The sequence below is a fragment of the Chamaea fasciata genome, unplaced genomic scaffold (assembly GCF_029207755.1).
Source record: "Chamaea fasciata isolate MVZ Bird 193981 ecotype frontalis unplaced genomic scaffold, bChaFas1.0.hap1 SCAF_20, whole genome shotgun sequence".
Classification (NCBI taxonomy): Eukaryota; Metazoa; Chordata; class Aves; order Passeriformes; family Sylviidae; genus Chamaea; species Chamaea fasciata.
The window spans coordinates 3,681,074-3,705,476 of record NW_027094105.1 but is presented as its reverse complement, the minus strand read 5'-3'; the positions used below and the strand labels follow the sequence as shown (position 1 = coordinate 3,705,476).

The 24,403-nt window shown below is 51.8% G+C and overlaps 1 protein-coding gene across 2 annotated transcripts in view; it reads left to right on the top strand.

The window, feature by feature from the left end:
• ASTN2 (astrotactin 2) overlaps positions 1-24,403 on the top strand; it is a 318,226-nt gene that overhangs the window by 93,848 nt on the left and 199,975 nt on the right. For both annotated transcript variants that reach the window (XM_066201587.1, XM_066201588.1), the window contains exons 4-5: positions 2,179-2,328; positions 10,439-10,546. In XM_066201587.1, coding sequence (XP_066057684.1) covers positions 2,179-2,328; positions 10,439-10,546 — 258 coding nt within the window. The remainder of the gene's footprint in view (positions 1-2,178; positions 2,329-10,438; positions 10,547-24,403) is intronic.

Genomic DNA, 24,403 nt, shown 5'->3' with positions numbered 1-24,403 from the left:
TGCCACAGCAGCCTTCCCTGGCACCTCAGTGGGATGTGTGCTGTGGGGATGGGGCTGGATGCTCTTTGGAGACCTTCTCCTGCTCTGGATATATTCTTTCCTCATGTGATGCTGCCTGCTGGGGCATCTGACACTGCAGGATTCAGCTGTGCCTGCTGTAAGCGTCGGGGGCTTTGGGGAGCTCTGCCTTTGATGTGTGCTTCCTGGGGGAGCCTGGTACTGGAAAATTCAAAGACGTAACACAGCTGGTCCCTCAGCTGCCTCTCTTTCTGGAGCTTTCCTGAAATTGTTCCCACTGTTGGCACTTAACTCAGGCAGGGGGTAGATCCTTGTTTCTCTGTTGCCTGGTGTGCCTGGATGGGTGCTCTCCTTGTCTCCCAGCACAGCAGCACTGGGTTGGGGGATCCTCTCCTGAGCCCCCCTGATCTGCTCTCTGGTTCTCCCTCTCCCAATGGCTCTGGCAGGGTTCAGAACCATCTCTGCAGCCCAGAGGGGTACAAAAGCACCCTGGGGAGGCTGAGGGATTTAGGGAGAAGGAAGGGAGCCTGCTCCATGGCCTGGTGTGGCACTGGGTGCGGAAGGCTCTCTGCTCCCTGCAGCATGGATGGATGTTGGACAGTCTGCTGCAGGCTCCGTGTTTAGGCGAAATCCTTGCCTAGAATTACAAATGCCTCATCTTGCATGGCCAGCTTCTGTTCCAACTGAACTCTGGATTCCCTGCATCACACTGGGAAGGGAATTGGTGTCTGTGGTGCAGAGCAGTTCTGCACCCTGAGCTTGCCGGGAGCCTGAGGAGCAGCGTGCACATCTGAGGTCTCTGGATCCAGGAGATGTGATGGGGTGATGTATCAGCCCAAAACTCCTGGCAGGCTGGGAGCTCCAGGGTGCTCACTTATTCCTTCTCCAAGTGGGATATGTGGTGGCTCTAGAGCACAGAGCCACTCTGCAGGCAGGAGGAGCTTCTGGAGCTCATCGAGGGGACTTTGTGTCTCTGGGAATGGAGATAGGACAGAGGTTATGTTCTGCTAATGAGTTTATTTAAGGAGCTGACAGAGGCCTGACCAATGTCAAACCTGGGGGATGTCTGTGTCCTGCAGGACAGGCCTTTTGATCCCAAATTTCATCTTTGCTTTTTGTGAGTAAGTTTCATGACTTCCTGTTACTGCCCATTGTGCAGGTGGGTAGGGAGCTTCATCGGAAGTTCTGGGGGAATTTCATGGCATTACTGAGTTGAAGGTGTGTGAGAGCAAGGAGAGGAGTTGCTTAAATACCAGCATGGTGTGACACATGCCATGGGGAATTGCAGGAAGTTGTTTCCTGACCTCAGGGGCTGCATCCCAGCATGTAGGTGCAGCTTCTGGGAGAATCCAAGGAATCCTGCTGCAGGTCAGACCATTCTTGCACCAGCTGCATTTTGCCTGACTCCCACCCCAGCCTTCCCACCATTCCATAATGCCAGACTTGCCTGTTGGGGAGTTCCTGCTCTCTACCCCAAAAGGCTGCCAAGCTTGGGGTACAATTCTGAGCTTCTGGTGTAGCATTAAACCTGCCCCCAAAGCCAGCTTGGTGCCCTGGATGATTTGAACCTTTCGGGCTGTAACTTGGATAAGGGCATGAGACTTCCAAGTGCACACGACGGAGAGGCAAGGAATAATCCAAAACGCTGGAAAGCAGCATGGAAAACACAATTTCTGTAAACTCACAATGTTCTAGTGTGGGTAAGATCTGAGAAGTGCTGGATGGGTCTCTGTGGGCGAAGTCAGAGGGTCGTGGCAGAGTGTCACAATAGGACGCAAAGATGCTCGACTCCAGTCAGAAGGCAGTAGAGATCAGAAGGTTTATTTACAATTCATTCAGCCCTTTTATAACATGCTGTGCTAAAAGGTACATTATTGGTCCATAGGACTGACACCTCTCCTATTGGCTGAGTGACAGAAATAGCAAACAACACCTGTTGTTAAGGGAAAGGAATATTGTTTACACAAGGTTGTTTTGGGAAATAGAAAACTGTTGAAAAGTTTCCCTTGGGAAGAGCTCAGGCTCAGAAAATATTGCGTCCACAGCAGAGCTCCTGCCCCAGGACTCGACTCCAGCTCACACAAGGAATGGTTTTCACGGGCAGTGGGGACAGGGTGGCCCAGCTGTTCTCTAACCGCGGCCCCTTTGCTGGTGTTGCAGCTCCCGAGGTGACGCAGGAGACGGTGGAGTCGCTGATGCAGAAGTTCAAGGAGAGTTTCCGCACCAACACACCGATCGAGATCGGGCAGCTGCAGCCCGCGCTGCGCAGCACCTCCGTGGGCAGGCGGAAACGCCGCAGCCGGCCCCGAGGTAAGTTGTCATGTAGGATGTGGGGTCCCTTGTGCCCTTAAAGGAATTTCCAACTGCCTCACCCTGGAAAAGTGAAGATTACCCCTCCCAGGTGTAACAAAAGGCTTCTCCCCCACGGCTCCTTGCAGACATTGTGCGATCTTCTCTCTGGGTTTCTCAAGTCCGCCACCCCTCCCATGGTATCCCCTTTCCCTGTTTCCCCATTGTCTGTGGGGCCTGGTGTCCAGTTTACTGTCTTCCCTATGGTCACTTACCCCCTGCCCTGCCCCCTGTACCACCCACGAACCTGAGACCCTCTATAACTGAGAGAAACCACATGGTCCCCCTCTTTGGCTCCAGATTCACATGGAATAAATGCTTGCTGGAAATTGATCTGGGGCTGGGAGCCTTCTGCCCCTCTGCTGAGCTAGCCTGTAACGTGTGTGAATGTGTGAGCTTCTTCTCAAGCAGTTTCTCTACTGGAGAGGCTGACTGGGATCTAGAAAGGCCGTAGCTGCACTCCAAAAAAGACACACTGTTACAGTAGGACACGAAAGAAAGACTCCAAATATTTCAGAAGGCAAGGAGCACAGAAAAAAAGGCTTTATTTTCTAATTCTTGCTGCCTTTTATAAGGAGTTCCCATATAGATTTAACATGGTTGGTGAATAGGAACGACACCTCTCTAATGCCATTGGTTAAACCTGAGAAACAGCAAAACACCACCTGGAGAAAGATTGTTGTGAGAAAGGAGAGTTGCTTGCCAAGATTGTTTTGAGAAAAAACTTTCTTGAGAATTTTTTCCTTGGGAAAAAGTTAGCAGCTGCTAGCAGGCTAAAAAACTCTCAGACCCAGAAATATCAGGCCCACAGTAGGTGGCCATGGTGCCTCAGGATTTTAGCTTTTGTATTTTTCAAATCCTGTACTGCATTAGTGTATAACTCTAAGCTCCATGCACGTTGTTAGCTGCTGCTTTCCCATTTTGGTCACACAAAACCAAAGGTCCAAGGATATCCTACTGCCTCAGTCCCTGAAAGTAAAACCAAAAGTGAATTGGGGGGGAGCAAACTGGGGGTAAATGACTTCATTACCAGAAGCTGTAATTGGAGAATTAACCCTTGATATGTAAATGGACCAAATTTATAATTGTCTGAAAACCTTGTGACCGTTGTCCATCTTGGGTGTAGCCCCTTGGAGGCTTTTGACTGGCCAAGGTGTATCTACTGAAGGCCTTTAATAAATACCTACTTTTATTCTCTTAATCTGGTCTAGCCCCTGTCCTAGGCAGCCTCTCCAAGGCATCAGCCATGGCCAGAGGAGCTTGGCTGGGGCGGAAGGTGGGACCCTCCTCACCCTCATTGCTGAGCCTGGGGACACCAGAGAGCGACAAACCCCACACAGCATCCCCTGAGCGGGCTGGTGGAGGTGCCTGTGACTTGTGTCACATCGTGTCCCCTCCAAGGGATTCTGCTGCACACCCAGAGTCCCTGTCAGCTGCCCCAGCTAAAACACAGGGAAACACAGTTTCTTGTCAAGTTTTAGTTTCGTGGAGGGGTGAAATTAATTTTGGCTGTCCCTCTCATCATTGGGACATCTTTCTGTTTTCCCACTGCTTAGGGCTTTAGGGGCTACACAGAGAGTGGGAGTGCAGCATTCGTGGATCCAAAGGCTATACCACACAAAAGGCTCCAAGGGTTTGGGTACAAATTTCCATCTCTGGAGGAGGAGGAGGAGATATCAGATCCCTTCAGGGGTGATGGGAATTAAGGTCCCTCGGCCATGATCTGCCCAGTGCACTGAGGGTCTTTGTGTCAGCTCTGGGAGCTGGGAAGGAAATACTTTTCTTTCTGTTTACTGTTGGTTTTGTTTTTCATTTATTTATGAGTCTGAAATGTGATCTTTTATTCCTGATACGTTTTTTTCCTGCGATACAGGCCTGGAGAGGGCTTTTTTTTTTTTATTATAGCTCTGCCCATAAATTATTTACTTAGTGTGAAGAAAATGTTCTGACTCTTTAACTGGTTTAAATTATTCGGTTTGTTTCCCTAGTAGTTATTCAAATAGGTGCCTCTGGACTTTAGTGTGGGTGCTCTGGGGTCCATGGGGACTGTCAGGGAAAATTTCCTTGATTCCCTGCTCCAGCCTTTTTTTCTTGTGTGTGTGTTTTTTTTTTATTTCCTTTTTGAACTGCCTGAAGGTAAGAGGCTTTTTGGTCACTAATGGAACAAGTCAGTTAATCCTTGCAGCTGAGCCTAGGAGGAGACACAATAGCCAGCTGCAGGCAGAGCCTCGGGCTGTGTGGGAGCAGAGTGTGGCCCTGGGCCAGCCTGACTTGTTCCCAGTCTCTGGAGACACCCCCCACCCCATTTCCCACCTTCCCAGGGCTCCTCTGCCTGTTAGTGACCACGGGAACAGTCAGTGCTTATCAGGACAAGAGCACCCTTGGTCTCTCTCCATCTCACCCCACTGGTTTCCTCAGTATGAGAAAATGAGATTGCTTTGTATCCAGTGTCTGTGAGGGATGAGGAGCCTGAGGCAGAATGTGCCCCACGGGCTTCAGGAGGAGACTCTGACTCCCAGACATGGGGATCCCTCTCCAGCACACCCTAAAGAAGAGATTTTAAGCTCTCTGTTGTCAGAAATTCCCAAAAAGCCGGGTAGTCCCAATGTCTCCAGAGGATATTTCACTCTGCACAGACCCATCCCATCCATCCTCTTTTCCTCTTAATTTAAATACCTTTTTGCCTGTAGAGGTGGTGCTGTTGCTGATCCATGCCTTTCCCTGCCCATTCCCTGGCTTCTCCTGTGCTGGAGGTTTTGTTTTTACAGCCTGTGGTTACCTGTGCCAAGTGGCTGGAGTGCAAACAACCCCTCAGGGTAAAGGATGATACCACAACTCAGGATGTTTATATTTTCCCTCCAGTTGCAAACATAAACCCTTTGCCTCATTAATCCATTGCAATCCATGAGACTTTTTTTTTTCCTTCCCCCTAAATGAAATCGTCCATTTGGGATCCATTCATTTCCTCCTAACGGCCCTGTGACAGTTCCGCTGATGGAGTTTGCATCCAACTTTGTTTCTGGGTAGTGATGAGGCAGCCTGATGGATGCATGGGTGTAATTATTTTCTTGTGGTTTGATTTAATTAATGTTTAACCTCATCAAAGCCCTACAGCTGGAGCGCTCTCCCTGCAGGAACTGCACACAGCAGAGGGATTTCCTCCTCCATGGAAAGGCTCCAAAAGGGTTTCCAAGTGCTGCTCCTTCAGAGGGATGGGATAAACCACCCAAAGCAGAGAAAAACCTGACTCCCAGCCCAAGGGAAACAAATCTGGGATAAACTTTTGCCTTGCTTTACTTCCCTGCTCTGAGTGTGCTTAAGCTGCTGCCCATTGCTCCTCATTAAATCTAATTTTGCCCTGAGTGTTTCCAGCAGCTCTGGGGAAGGTGTTGTTTTCCCAAGCAGATTGACTTCTAAAAAAACCCCACCAAACCACACCACCCTCTCTATTTACAGTGCCATATAACTTTATTTTGTCTAATGCCTCTTTCATACTACCTTTCTCCCTAAACACTTCTATGGAGTGAAGCACATTCAGAGCTTATAAATAATTGAGGGAGAGCCGGGGATGGAGAGAGCCGAGGGTGGGAGGGGTGGGCTGGAAGGAAGAGGGCTCTGCTGGGGGCTGGCAGAACTGGAGGGAAGGATGCTGCATTCCAGAGCGTTTATTGATCCTGAAATGCAGCCCCGGAGCATCCCAGCCTGGCTGCCCCAGGGGAGAGGCAGCGGGGCAGGGGCTGAGGGTGTGGGTTTGGCCGATGGACCTCGCAGTGTGCCCAGCGCCGGGGCTGGGAGGTGGCCCTGGGGGTGCCTGGTGTGCGCACAGAGGGGGTCTGGTGCCCTCTCCTGGGGCAGGGCTTTAAAAACACTCTGGATTTGGGAAGGAATAACCCATAATGGTCCTTCTCCTCAGACAGGATGTGCTGTTCATCGGGATGTGCTGCTTGCTGGCGCTGCAGTTCTTGTGCTTTGGAGGTCTTGGCTGTGCCCTGAGGTACCCAAAGCTCCCTGAGGGAGGAGAGCTGACGCTCAGCTGGGCTCATCCATGGTCCCTGCTTTTGCCCGGACACCTCTGCCTTCACCTTGCCCTGTCTGAGTGTCCTGGGGTGTCTGCGGAGCATCACATTTGAGGTTTTTCTGGAGTTCACCCAGGAGCTTTCACCTCACCTGCGTCATAATATCATGTCCAGCTCTTTGAGTGGGTCCTTGGTGAAAATAAAACCCTTCAGACCGTGCAGGGGCTGCTGTCTGGGATCAGCATGATCCCAGTTTTTCACAGTAGAAGCCCATGGCGCTGTCACCTGGTTGCTGCACCTCCTGCACCGGTGGGTGTTTTGGGTAGAGACAGAAGGAAGAGGGAAGATTGCTGAGGAGGGAGAGTTTTCCTCAGCTGTATGTGGAGCCACTGTGTCACCTGTGTCACCAGTTGCTTTGTTTTAAAGGGCAATTTTTTCTTTACACTTTTATGGTTTTGGGGTTGACTGGGCAAGTTTCAAAATAAAATGTTTGTGTATTTATTTATATATTTTTTCCTCCTTAAATCTGCATCTAATTTACCTTTCTCTGACCACATTTGGGTTTGTGACTTTTTTTTTTTTTTTTTTTTCTCAGTTGTCTGGTGCTCTTTTCAGGGTTAAATTAATTAAACTGAAAATTTCCACTTAGCTAATTGCGTTGCTCTGCCAGCTCTTAGTGCATGGACTTTGCTGCTGTGCTGGGGAGGGCATTCCTCACCCAGTTTTTCCTGGGAAGTCGGGGAACAGAGGGCCTCGTTGAACACCCAGAAGGAAATGTTGCATGGGGTGAGTGAGCATGGAGTGGGGTGAACCCAACACGGTCGATGAGGCAAGTTGTGGGTCTTGAATTCTGTGGTATGCCCAGGGATTTGCCCTTTTTCTGGAGGAAAAGGATGCAGAGAATCCTTTTTCTATTGATAGTGGCTGCAGGGCAGAGGGATCACAAAGATGTCACCCAAGGTGGCACTACTGGGGACAAAACCAAACTTCCACTTCTATTATAACATCCAACTTCACAGGATTAAGTATCCGAGGTCAGCTTGGCATCAGATAGGAGTTATCCAAAGAGCTGCTGTTACTTATTTCCTTATTTTAGCTCAGTTTTGATTCCTCTTATGTCTATAGCTCTTTCCCTGAGATTCTTTCAGGTTCTGCAACCTCCTGGCCTCGGGGAAAGGATTAAAAATGTCATGTTTGTTTTTTATTTCCTCTTTAATGACAAACTGCTCACTTTTAAAAATATACACGTGGCTTCAGCTAACAAAGAAGTCTTTGGGGATAACTCTGGTTCCTGAATTTTATTTCCTTATCCCCACTCAGCATTAACGGGACCATCTTTAATTACACCATAACGAGGTGTTTGCCTTGGCACCCCGCCTTGCTCCCCACTATATTAATGCTGCACTCCAAGCAAGTGCCCTGCCCCAGCGCCTGGCTGAGCTGAGATCTGTTTGAAGGGATTAACGAGCTTGTAAATCTGCAAACAGGATTAGAGACAAGAGCATCTTCCTTGAGCTCCCTTCCCCCTTTCCTGCCTGCCTCCTGCCCCACTGCCTGGTGCAGGAGATGAGGGCTTGGGTGAGGAAGGGGAGCTTTGTTTTTTCCTCCAGTCTCAAAGGAAGGAGTAAACTGGGTGTAAGGAGGGTGTATGTCCCCGTGAGAGCTGCTGGAGAGAGTTGCCAGTGCATTACTGATATCCAGCCCTTCAAAATTGCCATTTCCCTGTTCTCTGTCTTTTGAGCATCTTATTCCAGTTTGTAACCGATTGCAGTGATTAGGATCTTTTTTCTTTTCTGATACTTGGTGGTTTTCTCCCTCTTTTTGAAGGAAAGGGAATGCTGGCCAGGCAGGACTGCTTGCCTTTACCTGGATGCTGTCCTTGTTCATCAGGAATAACTCATGGGTGCTTTCTGCTGTGAGCATCCTTGGCCCCATCATGATTATCCTCAGCCTCGTGCCCTGCTGAGCTGCCTGTGACCAAGGCTGGTTATGGACCTGGAAGAGCAGGCATTGCCCCAGTTGTAAATGTCTCACTGGGCTAATTTCATCAGATTTTGGAGCCAGTTAAACATGAAATCAGGTTCATGGCAGGATTACTTGAGGATTAGTGTCCCTGCGTCCTCCAGGTTGCCTCAGCTGGGTTCTGAGATCCTCAAAACCACCACCAAGATGTGTTCCAGCATCCTTGATGGCACGAAGGTGTAAAGGCCCATCCCTGGCAGGGCCAGGCTGGTGTTGCCAGGCCGACCTCTGGCACTGCATGTTGGGTCAGAGGAGACGTTTCCGCTGCGGGCTGGGCCCTGTGCCGGGTCTCACAACTCCTGTATTTATACATCCTGCTCAGTGCTGGGTAATCAGAAAATGCAATATCGCTGTCACCAGCTCTCTGAAGACATCCAGCCTGAGTAATTTAACATGTCAGCTCCATCCATCACGGAGACGCAGCCGGCACACGAACGCGGAGTGGCCGGAGGGGGCTGGGCCGGCGGCTGGCGGAGCAGCTGCTGCCTGTGCCAGCTGCCTGGTCACCTCAGTGGGCTGTGACAGCTCAGAGAGCACCACACCGCTGCCTCTGCCCGCCCCAGCCATCTGCCTGTGCTAAAGGGGCCAGCTCTGGTGCACGGGAAGGTGACAGAGGGACGTGCCCTGTCCTACCTGCACAGGCAGCATCCAGGTCTCTCTCCCAGGTGGGGCAATGGCTGTGCTGAGCTCTCAGGAGTGGGGGGACCCTCCCATAGCTGGTGTCTGTCCCCCAGCCCTGGGCGCTGTGACAGCCCCTGCTCAGTGAGAAGGGGATGTGCAGCAGGGCTGCAGCCCTGGCTGGTTGCCCAAGGGCTTGCATTAGAAGCCCAGGCTAATTAAGATTTCCCTCAGTCTTGCAAATAAGCCTTATTGGTCTTACCACTGTGCTGTGCCTTTCAAACCCCTTGGTGGGGGTGTATCACGGCACTGGATGTCTTTTGTGGTGTTTGTGGCTGAAGAGGGGTGGATGACGGGTCATGGTTTGGGATCTTTGAACTCCCCAGCCCCCTGTCCAAGTACTAAACGCTGCAAGCACTGACCCATCCTGATGCTTCCAGGAGGAAAGGAGCCAGCAGAGCCTCTTCCTGCCCCGCTGCTGACACTGCCCTGCAGGGCACTGCTCGGCCAGGTCAGGGCATGGCCAGGGCAGGAGCCACGTGCTGAGCTCCTGGCGTCCCACTGGCTCCTGCCAGCCACCTCTCATCGCCGTGATTAAGGATTGCAGAGGGCAGAAGGCACCGCTCATTTTCTGTTCTCCTGCCAAGAAATGGGGAAATTGTGCTGCTGCCTAGAATAAAAGATTTTTTAAAAACAGTAAAATATTTTAATAGCAGTTTAAAGGGCCACTGTCAGCCCCCAGAGGCCTCTTTGCTTTAAGCTCTGCAAAGATTGAAGGACTTCTGCCAATTAGAGTCTGTGGTGCTTTTTAAGCATCTATTACTTCTTGGTGGGTCTGGGGATGAAGCCAGCTGGGCTCCTGCTGAATCCCACACCATATCTGGAGAGGAGGAGGCCGGGTGAACCATGGGCCAGCCCTGCTCCTGTCAGTCCTGACTGCTGCTGTCAGCAAGCTGGGGGAGCTGATGGGCCAAATTGGATGCTGAGGAGCAGGAAAGACCCTCAGGGGAGTCCTGGGTGCCTCCCCAAGTGCTGTATTCCCCCTGTACCATTTGTCCTTGCTGGGTTTGTTAAAATTCACTGCATTTCATCATGCAGGTGTCCTTAGGGAGAGCAGCTGCCACACTCAGGGGTTTTCCTTGTAAGTCCCTTGAAATACATTTGTGTTCTTATTTCTGAGGATAGAAAGTATCTTCTTACATTCACATCACTATAGACACTTTGGGTCTTGATTTTTGATGAAATCATGAATGGTAAAAGCTCCTGATCACTACTGCTGACCCCAAGCTAAGAACGTTAGCAAGGAATGGGGACTGCTGACCAAATCCTCAGCTCTGCCAAGGAGCTCCCAGCTCCACCTGCTCCTGAGCATCCCAGCTGCCAGGGCTGATTCCTTTCCTCTCTGTTGCCTGCAGGTGGGATCGGGTTTGGACGTGCCAAAGGCAACTCTGGCTCAGAGGCAGATGATGAAACTCAGCTCACCTTCTACACGGAGCAGTATCGGAGCCGGAGGCGAAGCAAAGGTACGAAAGGGCACCGTGATTGCACACTGGTGTCAGGGGAAAAGAAATGGTTAAGCACCCTGACTGTCCCCCTGGGTGATGGTGTCTGATACTGCCCGAGTCTAAAGGCCAGCCACACCAGTCTGTGGTGGTAAGGACATCCCGAGATGCGCTGTTGGTGTGATGCAGCGCCGTGCAGGAGCCATAAATCCCATTTCCCAATGATGCTGCTGAGGTTCTGGGTTTCTTTGATGGTTTCTAATATCAGTTACCCTCCACATGCCCTGGCACTTCTCCAAAGCTGCACCAGCAGGGAGTGGTTGTGTCCGTCCTCATCCTAGCACCAGTGCAGCTGTCAGGGTTGGTTACCTTGGCAATTCCTTGCTCCAAACTCCTGTTTTCTGTCCTTTATTTCCCATGCAAAGCAGCCGTTGGATGAAAATTTCCCAGCCTTCCTCTTGGCACAAAGGCAATTAAAAAGAACAAATTTAAAATGAGGGTTGGGGCAGGGATTTGTAGACCCAAGTCCCTTCAGGCTCTTTTGTGAGTTAGAGAAGCCAAAAAGCTGAAATATCATCTGGAGTTTGAAATGAGTGTCCGCATTTCCTCTCATCACATCACAGATCGGTTTTGCTCGGGACTCTCAGCCCGAGCTGTTTGGCGGAGGAGAGGACGAGTTTTGCTGCTGCTGCTGCTGCCGGGTTTGAAAAATCACTGTGGGGAAATAACTCCATTGGGAAGCAATTTAAAAATTGCACAGTGGGTCTGCTCCCTCCATTTGTTTTGTGCAGGGAACCGGGCCTCGGCAGCCAGACTGATGCTGGTGCCCACCACAGCAGCACGAGGCCCCATTTGTTTCCATGATGAGCCATTCCCATAAATGCTTCCTGTGTGTTTATTTGAATGTGAAATTACCTCAACACCTCTGATCAGCTCTAGGGTTGCACACGGGAATAAAGTCACACATGCACAGGGGTGTGCTGCAGTTGTTCCTGCTCAAAGGCTGGGCCTTCAATTTTATATGTTTGGGCTTTGTTTTTCTTTTTTTTTTTTTTTTCTTTTTCTTTTCAATGTGTTTTAGAGCCAAAAGAAATCATCACCACGTTTAAAATGAGCTTTTGATGAAAAGGATGAGAGGATTCGTGAGTTACTTACCTGTTGCCGTATAAACACAGCTGCGTTCAGGGGAAAATGATAGAATCAGAATCCCAGAGCAGTTTGGGATGGAAGGGACCTTAAAATCACCTTGTTCCACCCTCTGCCATGGGCAGGGACACCTTCCACTATCCCAGGTTGCTCCAAGCCCCGTCCAACCTGGCCTTGGGTACTTCCAGGGATCCAGGGGCAGCCACAGCTTCTCTGGACAACCTGTGCCAGGGCCTCACCGTCCTCATAGTCAAGATTTTTTTTTTCTAATAAGCTTAAAGTTCCTTCCAACCCTGCCCTCTGTCAGTTTGAAGCCATTTCCCCTTGACCTGTCATTCCATGTCCTTCTCCAGAGTCCATCTCCAGCTCCCTTCAGGTACTGGAAGCCTGCAGTTATTCACCCATAAGCCTTCTCTTCTCCAGGCTGAACAATCCCAACTCTCTCAGCTTTTCCTCATGGGAAAGGTGTTCCATCCCTCTGGTCATCCTCGTGCCTGTGTGACAGGAGGAAGGAATTGGTTGTGCTGCAAACAGGGACAAAAGAAACTGTCCCAAAATACCACTGGTACAGGGGTCAAATTTCCCAGGTGCTGGAGTAGCTTTTTCGGTGACTTATTCAGGAATACTGAGCAGGCTGTGACAGCCCTTGGGTACTTTGGAAAACTCACTGAAGTTTGGGGTTTTTTCAGCTTCCACTAGGGAAAGGGGTGCTAGGGCACGGGGAAGGTATGGAAAATTGTGTTTTAACGAGAGGCAGATAAATCTTTGCAAGGCTGCCTCGGTGCCATTCCCCTTGAGGTCAGCTGCTCTGTCAGTCTCTTGCAAAAGGCTCATACTGGATGCTGGCTACAAAGATATTTTTATTGACGTCTGTGTTGGTTTTCGGTTGTTGGTTTTAGCTTCCTTGTAGGGCAGATATAAAGGAACAGATGAATAGGAAGAATTCCTTTCTTTCCCTGTGAATAAGCTGTTGTTCACCTGGGCAGCTTTGATGGCTGGGTTTGAAGGGAATTCAGGAGGCAGAGCCGCCTCGCGCTGTCGCCGTTAGATCTGCCTTAGTGTTTGAGCAGTGCTGTGAGAACCTGGTTTGTTCATGTTCACTGGGGGCTAACTGAGGGAATTGCCTTGCATAAAGTCCCCATTGTGCTTCCCCTCCTGTCTAGATAAATTTGGCCATCGCTGCATCCTTGAAAGGAATTTTCCATTATCCTTTCATTGACTCTCCTCTCCCTCACGGAAGCAGAGCAATAGCGTGGTGGGAAGTCGTAGTACCAAACTCATAATTACAAGTTCAGCCAAGATCCATAATTGGACGGGATCGTAACTCTAATAGAGAAGGATGCGTCGTCAGATACAGTTAATTCTTACAATGATGTTCCCCTATCGATTTCGCCAGGCTTGCGTGTCATTGCAGGTGCCTTTGGATAGTTATCCGGTCCAAGGAGAGGCATTCCTTGGGGTTTCTCTCCTCGGATAAGATTTTGTAGGATTGAGCCTAATTACTTGTACTGTCAAGGCATTGATCCCAGATGATGCGACAGGAAGTTTCCGCTTAGGAGGTGTGCAGGTTTGCTTTTACTTGAGCTTGGTTAAGTGGCCTCCTGTGTCTCCTGGAGAAGGAGGACAGCGGGTTCTGTAGTGCTTTGGCAAGGCAGATTAGAGAGACATTCCCACAGGACAATATTCAGCAAGGGAGGGTTTGTTCTGGTAGCTCAGGAGGAGCAGACCCACTGGTACCTGGTTTTCAGTGCAGGAATACATGGAGGAGTAAGAGGCTGCACCTTTTGTGGGCACAGCATGCTGCACCACTCCCCTGCCCAGCTGCTAGGTCTGTGGGATGCCCTTACACTGATGTTACCATGCCTTGGGGAAATCTCCAGAGAAGTTACAGGGGAGGAGAGTGTAAGGAATAAAGCAGAGGAGATCTTCCCCTGGAGTCTTGGTCTTTGCTGTTGGCCTCAGTCCCGTCTCTGGGATTTGAGCTGGGAGAGGCTCTGCTGGCTTATGCCAAGAAGTGCTCTCTTCATACCCAAATCTTCAGTGAGACCCCCCTTCTCTTCACCACAGTCCCCTGCCTGTGCCCACAGCAGCTCCCTGCTCTCCACTTCTCTTTGATAGATCAGTGTGAGCTCTGCTCTAGTGGCATCCAGTCTCAAGGGAGCTGGAATTTGGATTGCTTTTGCAAGTGAAACAGGTCCTGAGACAGGCTGTCAGGCTGTGTACAGCTCTGTGCTCAGAGGCTGAAGTGACCCTCAGCTGGGGCCAGGGATGGCTGGTTTGCTCCTTCCTGCTGCCCTTCAGCACTGACTCCTTAAAGATTTCCAGAAATCAGATTTTCTTCCAACCTGTTTGCAACAGGTTTGTGCACTGCATTCTGCTTGCTGTGGGGGCTGGCTCTCCCCTTTCCCACTCCCCTAGGAGTACCAGGAAATGTGGGAACTTCTTTGCATTCTGGCTGTGGTGCACAGATGGCTCTTATCTCCAGGGCTGTCGGTCATTGCACCCTCCAGCAGCGCTGAAGTCTCTGTGAGAGAGAACCTGACAGTGTTGTAGAGATGTGAATCCACATCCCCCGCTGGCCATCAGGACAATATCAAAGCTTTGATGCTTCAGGGTGGGATGTGTTCAGTCAGGTCCCACTCTGAGTTTGAGAGGAAAATATTAGTAGCAAAAATCCCTCTAAACCAGGGAGGCAGAGCCCTGTGCACAAACTCCTCCTGCTTCATCCCTCTTGCTCTGGGGTGGGGTTTGCCTCGTGCCCAGCAAAATATATTCAGCTCCAGGTCTGACTGTGCAGCACTGAATTCTCCTGGTCACAGGCAGCACCTGCCTGATGGTGAAATCAAACAGTGGGGGAAGCAGCAGCACTGTAACTCCAAGGCTGTATCTGGCTCCCTGCCCATCTCATTAAGGATTCCCTGGGTATAACGAGCTCCTCCTTGCTGGAGGGGAGGTGCAGGCAAGGTTCCTGGACCTCCCTCTGCTTCCTCAGGCCCCAGAGCAGCTGCTCTGTAACACAGAAGTGTTTAGTTTCCTGGTTTGGGGGAAACTGAGGCAGCGAAAGTGACGATGTTGTATGGAGACCCTGCGAGGGGCTGAGCTGTCCCAAGCCCATTTGTCTTGGAGACCCACAGACTCTGCCCTCCCTTGCACTCTAGCCTGAGCCTCTGTGACCTGCTGGGAGCCCCCAGGACCTGCCAGGAGGTGCCCATAACTGCTGACAAACCCCTGGGGCTGATGTCACTCCCCGTCAAGCAGACATCAGGCATAGAGCTATTGGAAACCCAGACACAAAGTGTGGGGTGCAAGGGCAAAGGGATGCTTTTGTTCCTGTGATGGTAGAGATATGCTGGAGGGCACCCAGCACAGTGTCCACCCACCTGGGATGTCTCATGGAATGCCCTCACCTGGCTGCTGCTCCTCAGGCTCTCTTTGGTGTCTGCTGCACCACCCTGAGCCTGCTCCCCCACACTTCTGGGATTGCTTCACCTCTCCTGGAACAGCCTGCTAAAAGAGGAAGGGGGAAACATCCCACTCTGTTTTCATGCATAGCTCTTGTTCAAGCTCCCCAGCACCCCAGGGAAGGAGGGTATGGCTTTGGGATGCTCCTTGGCTGAGGCCTCTGTGAACAAGGCACCTGGCTGTTTCCACAGCACGAGGCGATGGTTTTGACAAATTAGCAGAGTTCAATTATGTACCTTGGATTGGTGTCAGCCCCATGTGTGTGTGTGCTGGGCTGGCTGGCGGAGCCTTCTGAGGGCTGTTAGAGAAATGAGAAGCTGAGCTTTGATCTGCCTCTGTATTTGGTGTTTAAAACAAGGCCTTTTATAAGGGAATATTAGGTATTCGGAGTCTACTACATATGAGGAAGCTTTGCTTTGATCCTTTCCCATCTCCAGAGGCAGCAGGCACTTATTATTTCATGGGGAACTAAACGAAGTGCAGAATAAAATTTGGGCACTGCTCTCTTTGCTGGTGCCTCTGGCCTTGCTGGAGCTGAGTGAGTGCTGCAGGCAGGACATCACCCCAACTCTTCCATACTCCTCAGGGAATTGCCTCCCTGCTCTGCCTGAGGCTTGACTCGCCTGCAAACTGGGGAGATGCTGTTGGCAGTCAAGTGGGAGACAAAAGGTGATAAAGCAAACATGCCAATTTGGGCTGCTTCCAGTGGCACGAAGGAAGAATGGGTCTGTCTGTGTCTGGTGCTGCCTGTCTGTACTTGGGGATGCTTCTCCCTTCCTGGCAGCCCTGTGTCCATTTCCTCCTTGTGTGGTCAGCCCACAGCACAGACAGATTAGGATTCCTCAGGAAGGGACACAGAGCCTTTAGGATTCCTCGGGAAGGGACACAGAGCCTTTAGGATTCCTCGGGAAGGGACACACAGCTGCTCCCTGCAGGGACAGACAGACAGGTCAGCCTGGGTGATGCACACCCAGCTGGTTCCCAGCACACGGAGCTGTGCTGCTCTTTGTGAGGCCAGGAAAGAGCACCCCAGAGGGGACACCACAGCTCCCATGTGACCTGCAGATCCCCAAATCCCAGGAATTAGGTGCCTTCATGATACAAATCTTATCTTTACGCCCCAGAGCACCAAGGTCCCTCCCTCCAGCCTGCACCCCAGCACCACAGCCATGCTCACACTGTGATGTCCAGGCCAGTGTGACAGTGAGGATGCTGCTTATTCCCAACCATTCCCTGCTCTCCGTCATGGATGCTGCCTTTCCAGCCAGTGAACAAAAGTGGTGCTTTTGTCTGATGGCTTATTTTGCCTGCTGAGCAATGAGGCACTGCAACAGCCCATAAACCCCATCCTGAGTCCCTCTCCATTCCTGTTGGACTCTGGCTGTGCAGGGAAGCTGGGCGGGGCTTACTCCAGCTGCCTCTTTGCTCCTTTAATCTCTGGTGGCTGTAGGTGTGGGGGTGCAGTGATGCTCCTGCCAGGGGTGCTGAGCTGCTGAGAGAGGGGCTGCTGCTGGAAGCTGGACTTGGGCAGCACAAGGGGCTGGAGGTAAAGTGCTGCTGGAGCTGCAGTGGCCACAGGCACGTTAACTTCCCTGGACTGCTCTGGAGATAAAGGCTTTTACATCTGTTCCTGGAGGCAGTGCGGGTCCTCCCCTTTATTTATTTATTTTCCGACTGTATCTGATACAGCCTCTGCGAGTAATTGAGTGTTTGAGAGTGAAAAATTATCTCTCCGGCTTGGCCCTTATCTTGACAGCAAAGCAGCACTTTTAATTTAATTTTGTTCAGAGCATGTGGGTAACAAATTTCACTAATCGCTCTGCTGTCGCCCTCCGCATGGTAACGAGCCTCTTGTTTCCCAGGAAGCAGAACATAAACACGGAGCTGGATGCAGGCGGGAGGAGGGCCAGGGCTGCTGCCGGGTGGAAAATGAAGATGCTCTTCCTTGTGGATTCCTGTGGCACGATGGATTTGTCTCCTGGCTGCAGCAGGAAAGGGAGCAGAGGGTGGTCGTGGATGTCACATTTGTTGCTGTGTGATGCTTGGCTTGATTTGTGGGAAACTGAGGCACGGAGGGATGTGGCCCAGCCCTGGGGAGCTGTTGCACAGCAGAGATTTGTATTCTCATCCTGTTCTGTCAGTTTGTGTCTATTCAAAAAAATAATGGATGGAGGCAAAGATGGTTTGAGACCTTTTTTTTTTTTTTTTTTTTTTGAGACTGCAGCCCAATTTCCCGATCCCTGCTCTGCCTGCAGGGTGACAGGTACAGCAGGCAGTGTGGTGAAGGTCCAGCCAGGACGAGCAACTTGAGTCCTTGGACATCTCTTGCCTCCAGCCCCTGGGACACGTCCTGAGCCCTCCCTGTCACCCTGGCCTCCATCGCTGCTCTCTTCTCCTGGCTTCTCAAATCAATTCATCTGTCTGACCAGCCCTTCACTCGCTGAGCACAATCCTCCCTGGGCTGTGACTCAACACAAACTATTTCATAGATAATGATTACTTTTTTTACCTTTTTCCCTGTAGGAATAATGTTTTTGCTCTACTGTATTGAAAATTGCTTTCCCTTCTCCTTAAAATGAAACCTTCCACTCAGATTTGCCTTTGTGCGTGTATATTGTAAAATTGAGACTCATTTGGAGTGTAAAACAAAGCCAAAAAAAAAAAAAAAAAGAAATCAGGCCCTAATTCCAGGAGAAGTGCTTTCATTGATTTTCATGAAAGAAAATTCCAGTGCAGGCAATATCTACCTTTAAATATGTAGCTGTTTCTTTAATGTGATTTTATCTCAACCAATTCAGCACTGAGAACATGAAAGCAAAACTGACTTCATTGATTTTAATTGTCCCTGCCCAGAGAAACGCAAAAAAAAAAAATATAACAGTGCCAGAAGAGCAAATTGAGTTTGCACAAACTCTTCCCCCCTTTGCTGTGCCAGGAGGTCTGAGGTATGTGGACAGGAGAACCTGCCCGTGGTGACCCTGGGCTGGTGGATCAGCATCTCAGCCTGTGCCACTTTGGTCATCTCTATTTCCCCCCTCTCCTCAGCTGCTCATTCCTTGCCCAGCCTTCAAGGCTTTGCCTTTGCCCCTTTCCTCCTCCTGGCTGGAATTTGCTGGCGGAGTCTCCCTGCCAGCCGCAGGCACGGTGCCTTAGAGCAAAGGGGAGCATCACCAGCAGCTGTATAATTAGGAAGCAAATACATTTATTCAGTACATAAGGCTTTATAACTCCAGGAGCACTTTAAGAGCCAAGGCTCAGGCTGCTGGAGGAGCACAAGAGCTCACTGGGACACACAGGAGCACGGTCAATGAGCCCTTGACCTTGTTGTGGGGTCCAGCAGCCCAGCCCCAACCTCCCCACAGTGCCCAAGCCACCCCTTGGCATCCTCCTCCCCCGACCCACACCGCAGGGCTGCCTTTTCTGCAGCTCCCTGTGCTGTACTGGAGGACGTCTCAGCTAATTGCTAGAGGATAATTCATAAATGTTAATAGTATTAATCTGATTCAGCATGTGCTCAGCAAGATCTAATCCTCTATAAATCCAGGAGCGACTGATCTCACCCTTCTGCTGCACAACGTGGCTGCCTTTCCTCCTCCTCTCCCCCCATCCCTTCCTCTGTGCACCCTCTGTGTCCTTGGAGGGGCTCCTGGGGGGTCTCCTCCAACACAGGGGAAGCAAAGCTGCCACTTCAGGGCTGATCCACGTCCTGTTGACTCTGGGATGAGGCTGGAGACTGCCCAGTGCCCAAGTTCTGGCCCAGATCTGGGCAGTAGCTGTGGGCACCCTCACTGGGCACCTTCCTTTGGGATTTGTCCAGGACTGCAGTGGAGAAGATGCCTCGGGAAGAGGCTGGGAGCAGGTGTGGTGTAGATGGTGTGTGATGAAACACTTGCCTGTGCTCTCCCCCCCTGCCTGGGGGGCTCATTGCATCCACATCCATCCCTTTTAGATGGAAGGGGCTCTGGGGCTGGGTGGTGCATGAAGGCTTGGTGGGGTCATAGTGGAGGAGAACTTTGTCTGACTGGGAGGAGGATCTGCCATCCCCATCCTAATTTCCCATCCCATTCCCATCCCATCCTGATTTCCCAGTTTCCCATCCCAATTTCCCATCTCAATTTCCCATCCCAGTTTCCCATCCCAATTTCCCGGTTTCCCATCCCAATTTCCCATTCCATTCCCTCCAGAGACCATCCTGCTGTGGAGGAGGAGGAGGCTGCAGGGCCAGGAGGGGAGGCAGGCAGTGCTGCTCCCTCCCCGTGCAGGGGCTCTCAGTGTCCAGAGCCTCCTGCCAACACCACTGCTCCTCTTAATTGGCGTTTGATTTGATTGGACATGATCTGCCCCTCGTCCAACACCTGGAGATGTGTCGGTGTGTGAGGCTGTCCTGGAAACGCCGCTCTATCCTATTAACGAGCCTCTGCTGGAACATAACGACCGATCATTAGGAGCCCGATTCCTCCGGCACGGCAGCGACACCGGCGTGCTCCGGGGAGCATCCCGGGGCTGTCAGCCGGGCTGGGCCGGGCTGGCTGTCCCCCCCGGGGGTGCTGCTGTCTCCCCCAGGGATGCTGCTGTCCCCCCTGGGGTGCTGCTGTCCCCCGGAGGTGCTGCTGTCCCCCCAGGGGTGCTGCTGTCCCCCGGGGGTGCTGCTGTCCCCCAGGGATGCTGCTGTCCCCCCAGGGGTGCTGCTGTCCCCCCAAGGTGCTGCTGTCCCCCGGAGGTGCTGCTGTCCCCCAGGGATGCTGCTGTCCCCCCAGGGGTGCTGCTGTCTCCCCCAAGGTGCTGCTGTCCCCCCGGGGGTGCTGCTGTCCCCCCGGGGGTGCTGCTGTCCCCCCAAGGTGCTGCTGTCCCCCGGAGGTGCTGCTGTCCCCCAGGGATGCTGCTGTCCCCCCAGGGGTGCTGCTGTCTCCCCCAAGGTGCTGCTGTCCCCCAGGGGTGCTGCTGTCCCCCCGGGGGTGCTGCTGTCCCCCAGGGATGCTGCTGTCCCCCGGGGGTGCTGCTGTCCCCCCAAGGTGCTGCTGTCTCCCCCAAGGTGCTGCTGTCCCCCCAGGGGTGCTGCTGTCTCCCCCAAGGTGCTGCTGTCCCCCCGGGATGCTGCTGTCCCCCGGGGGTGCTGCTGTCCCCCAGGGATGCTGCTGTCCCCCGGGGGTGCTGCTGTCCCCCGGGGGTGCTGCTGTTCCCCAGGGATGCTGCTGTCCCCCCAGGATGCTGCTGTCCCCCCAGGGGTGCTGCTGTCCCCCAGGGATGCTGCTGTCCCCCAGGGGTGCTGCTGTCCCCCGGGGGTGCTGCTGTCCCCCAGGGATGCTGCTGTCCCCCCAGGGATGCTGCTGTCCCCCAGGGGTGCTGCTGTCCCCCCAGGGATGCTGCTGTCCCCCAGGGGTGCTGCTGTCCCCCAGGGATGCTGCTGTCCCCCAGGGGTGCTGCTGTCCCCCAGGGATGCTGCTGTCCCCCAGGGATGCTGCTGTCCCCCCAAGGCGCTGCTGTCCCCGTGCTGGGCTCTCTGCAGGCGGCTCAGCACGGCACAGTTGCTAAGCACTCCCAGCACTCGCTGTTCTCCCGCTCGCCTTCCCCAGCCTCGTCTTCCTCGGGTGCCGGGGATGCATTTCCATATCCGAGTGGCCACGGAGCGTTCCGTGCGATGCTATTATCTCCCGGGAGGGGGGGCGGGGAAGACTGCAAAGCGCTCGGCGTTTAACACCCACATATGGTTAACACCACGGGCTGTGTGCTGATAAAGAGGGGGTAATTAAAGTTTATTTTTTTTTATAGACTAATCTCCCAAGCATGTATTTATGAGCCTGATTTAGAAACAGCATATTACCGAGAACACGGGATATTTGTGTTGCTCATAAATCCATACGTGTTCTGAGCACACCTTTTAATTTTTTTTCTTTTTTTTTTTCCCCTTTCTCCCCCCGAAATTTAGGCACTACTGCTAATATGAAGAAGAATTGAGCTCAGAGTTTTGTTGGGCTTTTTCCCCCCCTCCTTGTCTTTTGGGCGGGCAAAGGAAAGTGTACAAAGCAGTGAGTAATTAAATGCACGAGGAAATGATATTTCAAAGGAGACACGGTGCGTTTGGAGGGACTGTTTGCTGAATGTTTACACCAGTGGCTTTGAATTTATCTTCATCTTGCAGCAGGTGCAAAATCTTCAGGGGAACGTGGTGCTTTGCAAGCGGTTTCTGAGCTGTCTGCACAGGGACCCACACCCTCAGCAGGATAATAGCTTTGAGGGGAGACAAAAAAATCCTGGGTGGCACAAGTGGTGGTGGCCAAAGTCTTTCTGACCACAGTCTTGGACACTCCTCTTGTTTTCCAGTCTAATTAAGCCACCCTTGGATCACTAGCAGGGAGCATGTCAGGTATGATTCTACCCTGAAATAGAGCACTTTCCTTTCTGCTGCTCTCTCCTTGGATTTTGTGGGCTGTGGGGGAGAAGTTACTTCTCTCTGGATAGAAGTAATTTATTCTTATTTTTCATCCTGGTGGTGTGCCCTGGCCACTCCTTGGGCGCAGACTCCCTGGGAATCCTCATGGTCCACGTTTTTCCCTTCAAAACCGCCTGGGTGAGCACCTGGGCATCCGCTCCCTTTGTTGCAACCTCTCAAAACACTACAGAAGCATCTTTGATTAACGATATAGAGAGATCATCTTAGTGTTTGAAGCATTTATTAGAGGAGAGAGATCTGGGCAGTGAGTTTGGTCTCAGCCATGCCTGGTCACCATCTTCCTTCCTGGGCTTTTTGGACCCCACAAGACCCAAGCCAGGGCTTCTGTTGGGTGCTGGGGCTCTCAACCATCCATAAAGGTCTTGTATTCCCCACCCGGCTTCCTCATCTCAGTAAAGGACATTGTTTGGTGCACCTCGAGTTTCAAATCTGCCCTTAAGACACTTCCCTGAGAGCCTGGAGATGACAAAGAGAGGAGGGAAAGCACAAGCTTAGCCAGGTCCACCTCTCTTTTGTGGCATTGGGTTTATTTGGGGCTGCCTGAGCTACTGAGCTGGGTTTGGATCCCCTCCCTGGGCTGAAGAGGGAAGAGATCAGTTTGTCTCATCTCTGGAGCAGGATGAAGCCCTGGAGAACCTGCTGGAGGTGGGTTTGGTTAGCAGGGCCTTGCTGAAAGTACATTGGCTTGTGGTTTTAAAGGATTGGAGCGAAGCTGGTTATCTCCAGGTAGGAGTTTAAATGCAGCACAGCAGTGCTGGAGTATCAGTGGTCTGCAGAGCAGGGAAGAGATGGAAAACACAAACCCTGCCTCTCTCCTTAAATGCTTTTCCAGCAGTCTCCTTTCAAACCTGGCAGCAGACTGGTTGTGAGCAATAAAGAGCTGAGCTGGAAACCCAATTTCTGCTCAAGCAGAAGCCCCCTTGTTTGGGTTCAGTTGGTCAAAACCAAACGACAGGCACTTCTAGAGGTCAGTGATCAGCAGTGATGGAAATGAGTGAGTGCAGGAGGGAGGGGAGTTCCAGGAGACTTGGAGCAATTGTCCCTTTCCTTGAGCAGCCAAGCTCAAACTCATGGAACTGCAAAAGGCTTTTTGCTGTTTCAAGCCCCTGTGCTGCTCTCCTCTGAGTCACGGGGAGAGAAGAAGCCACATGGACCAACGGGGCTGTGAAATCCTAATTCCTCCAGCTCCACTCTGGCTGCAGTTTGGTGAAAGCTGCCATCATACCTGGGATTTGGGCTCTTTGTGAAAAGGGGATAATACTTGTCTCACTCATAAGGGATTTATGATTTAATGTTTGCAAAGCAGTTTAAGACCCTGGATTGAAAGGTGATTTATAAGGGTGAAATCCAGCGTTGTCTAGTCCATTGTATATTTGATTTCGTCCACTTATCCTCATGGGGGCTTTTTTCCTTACCTTACTTTTTTTTTCTTTTCCCCCCCGCCTCTTTTTTCTTTTTGCATTCATGTCATAACTTCAAGCCAAGCAGGGGTTGTGGCAGGCACAGTATACCCAGCAAGAGGAGGATTTTGCCTCCCATGGAGGTGCTAACTTATGCTGATGATATGAATAAAGATTGGAAAAGAAAAAAGAGGATTGCAAGGTGAGGGGCACAGGGGATTGGCGACAAAGCTGTGAAATAGGAGTGGGAAGGCTGTTTAGATGATCCATGCATAAGGAAAGGAGAAGATGCTTCATAAATAATCAATTTACTTGCTCCTGTTGGTCTCAGTGATGGGGTTATTTTCCAGCAGATCAGCCACTTCTGTCCTACAAGTCCTGGTTGGAGCATCCCCTGTGCAGGCTCCCACCTGGGGATGCTGTGGTGGGGCTTGGTGCCCTGCCTGGAAAGCACAGGTCCCTGCCCTGGCACCAGCACATCCAGCAGCAGCTTTAGACAAATCCCAGGGTGTGCAAGTGCTAACTCAGATCCATTTCCCATTCAGTTTTCTAAACTGATGCTTTTAAAATCTCTCTTCGCTGATGAGGTGACGAGGCCTGGGGTGCAAGTGGGGGGAGGCTGCACTGGCTTCCAAAAATCAAGAGGTGTCCTCACCTGAATCCTGAGCAGGGCTGTGGTCAGCTCTGCAGGCAGCTGGGTCATCTCAGCTTGCAGCAGGGTGAGCTGTGCAGCCTTTGGGTTCACTGCTGGGCTGTGCAGCCTCTCGGTTCACTGCTGGGCTGTGCAGCCTCTGGGTTCACTGCTGGGCTGTGCCCTCTCCCTGCTGTGATCACACTCTCCAAGCGGTGCATCCCAAGCCCTGGAGAAGGACCCAGCTGCCTTGTGAGGTGTTGTTATCCTGGAGCAAAGGTGGCACAAGGTGTTGGATGAGGGGGCTGTGGGGGATGCAGTGCAGTCAGAGCAGCAGTGGGGCAGCCCCAGGGGGATCAGTGGTGCCTCAAGGATGCAGGCTCCAAAGCTACTCCTTGCTTGGGCAGTGGAGACCTGTTGGTGGGGTTGCAGTGGCCTGGGGACAGTTCTTGGTCATCTCCATCAGTAGAGGCGGGTCTCATTTGGACACCTGACATTTCCAGTCTGCATCCAATAAGAGCAGCGGAATCTTCTGGGGCAGACAGGTCTCTCTGGATGACTCTGTGTTGCACAGCTTCACCACATTCCCTATGAAACTTGGGGATTCTGTCCCACCTAGCTGCTGTTGGTGACTCAGCCATCCAAATGCTGTCCTGCTCCATGAGGGTTTCACAGGGTTGCCAAGCCAACCAATATTGACAAGAAGTGATGGTGGTTTCAGCAGGGGAGCACAGCAGGTGTGATGAGTGATTCCAGGGAGAAGTTCCCAGGGAGAGGGTCTATACAGG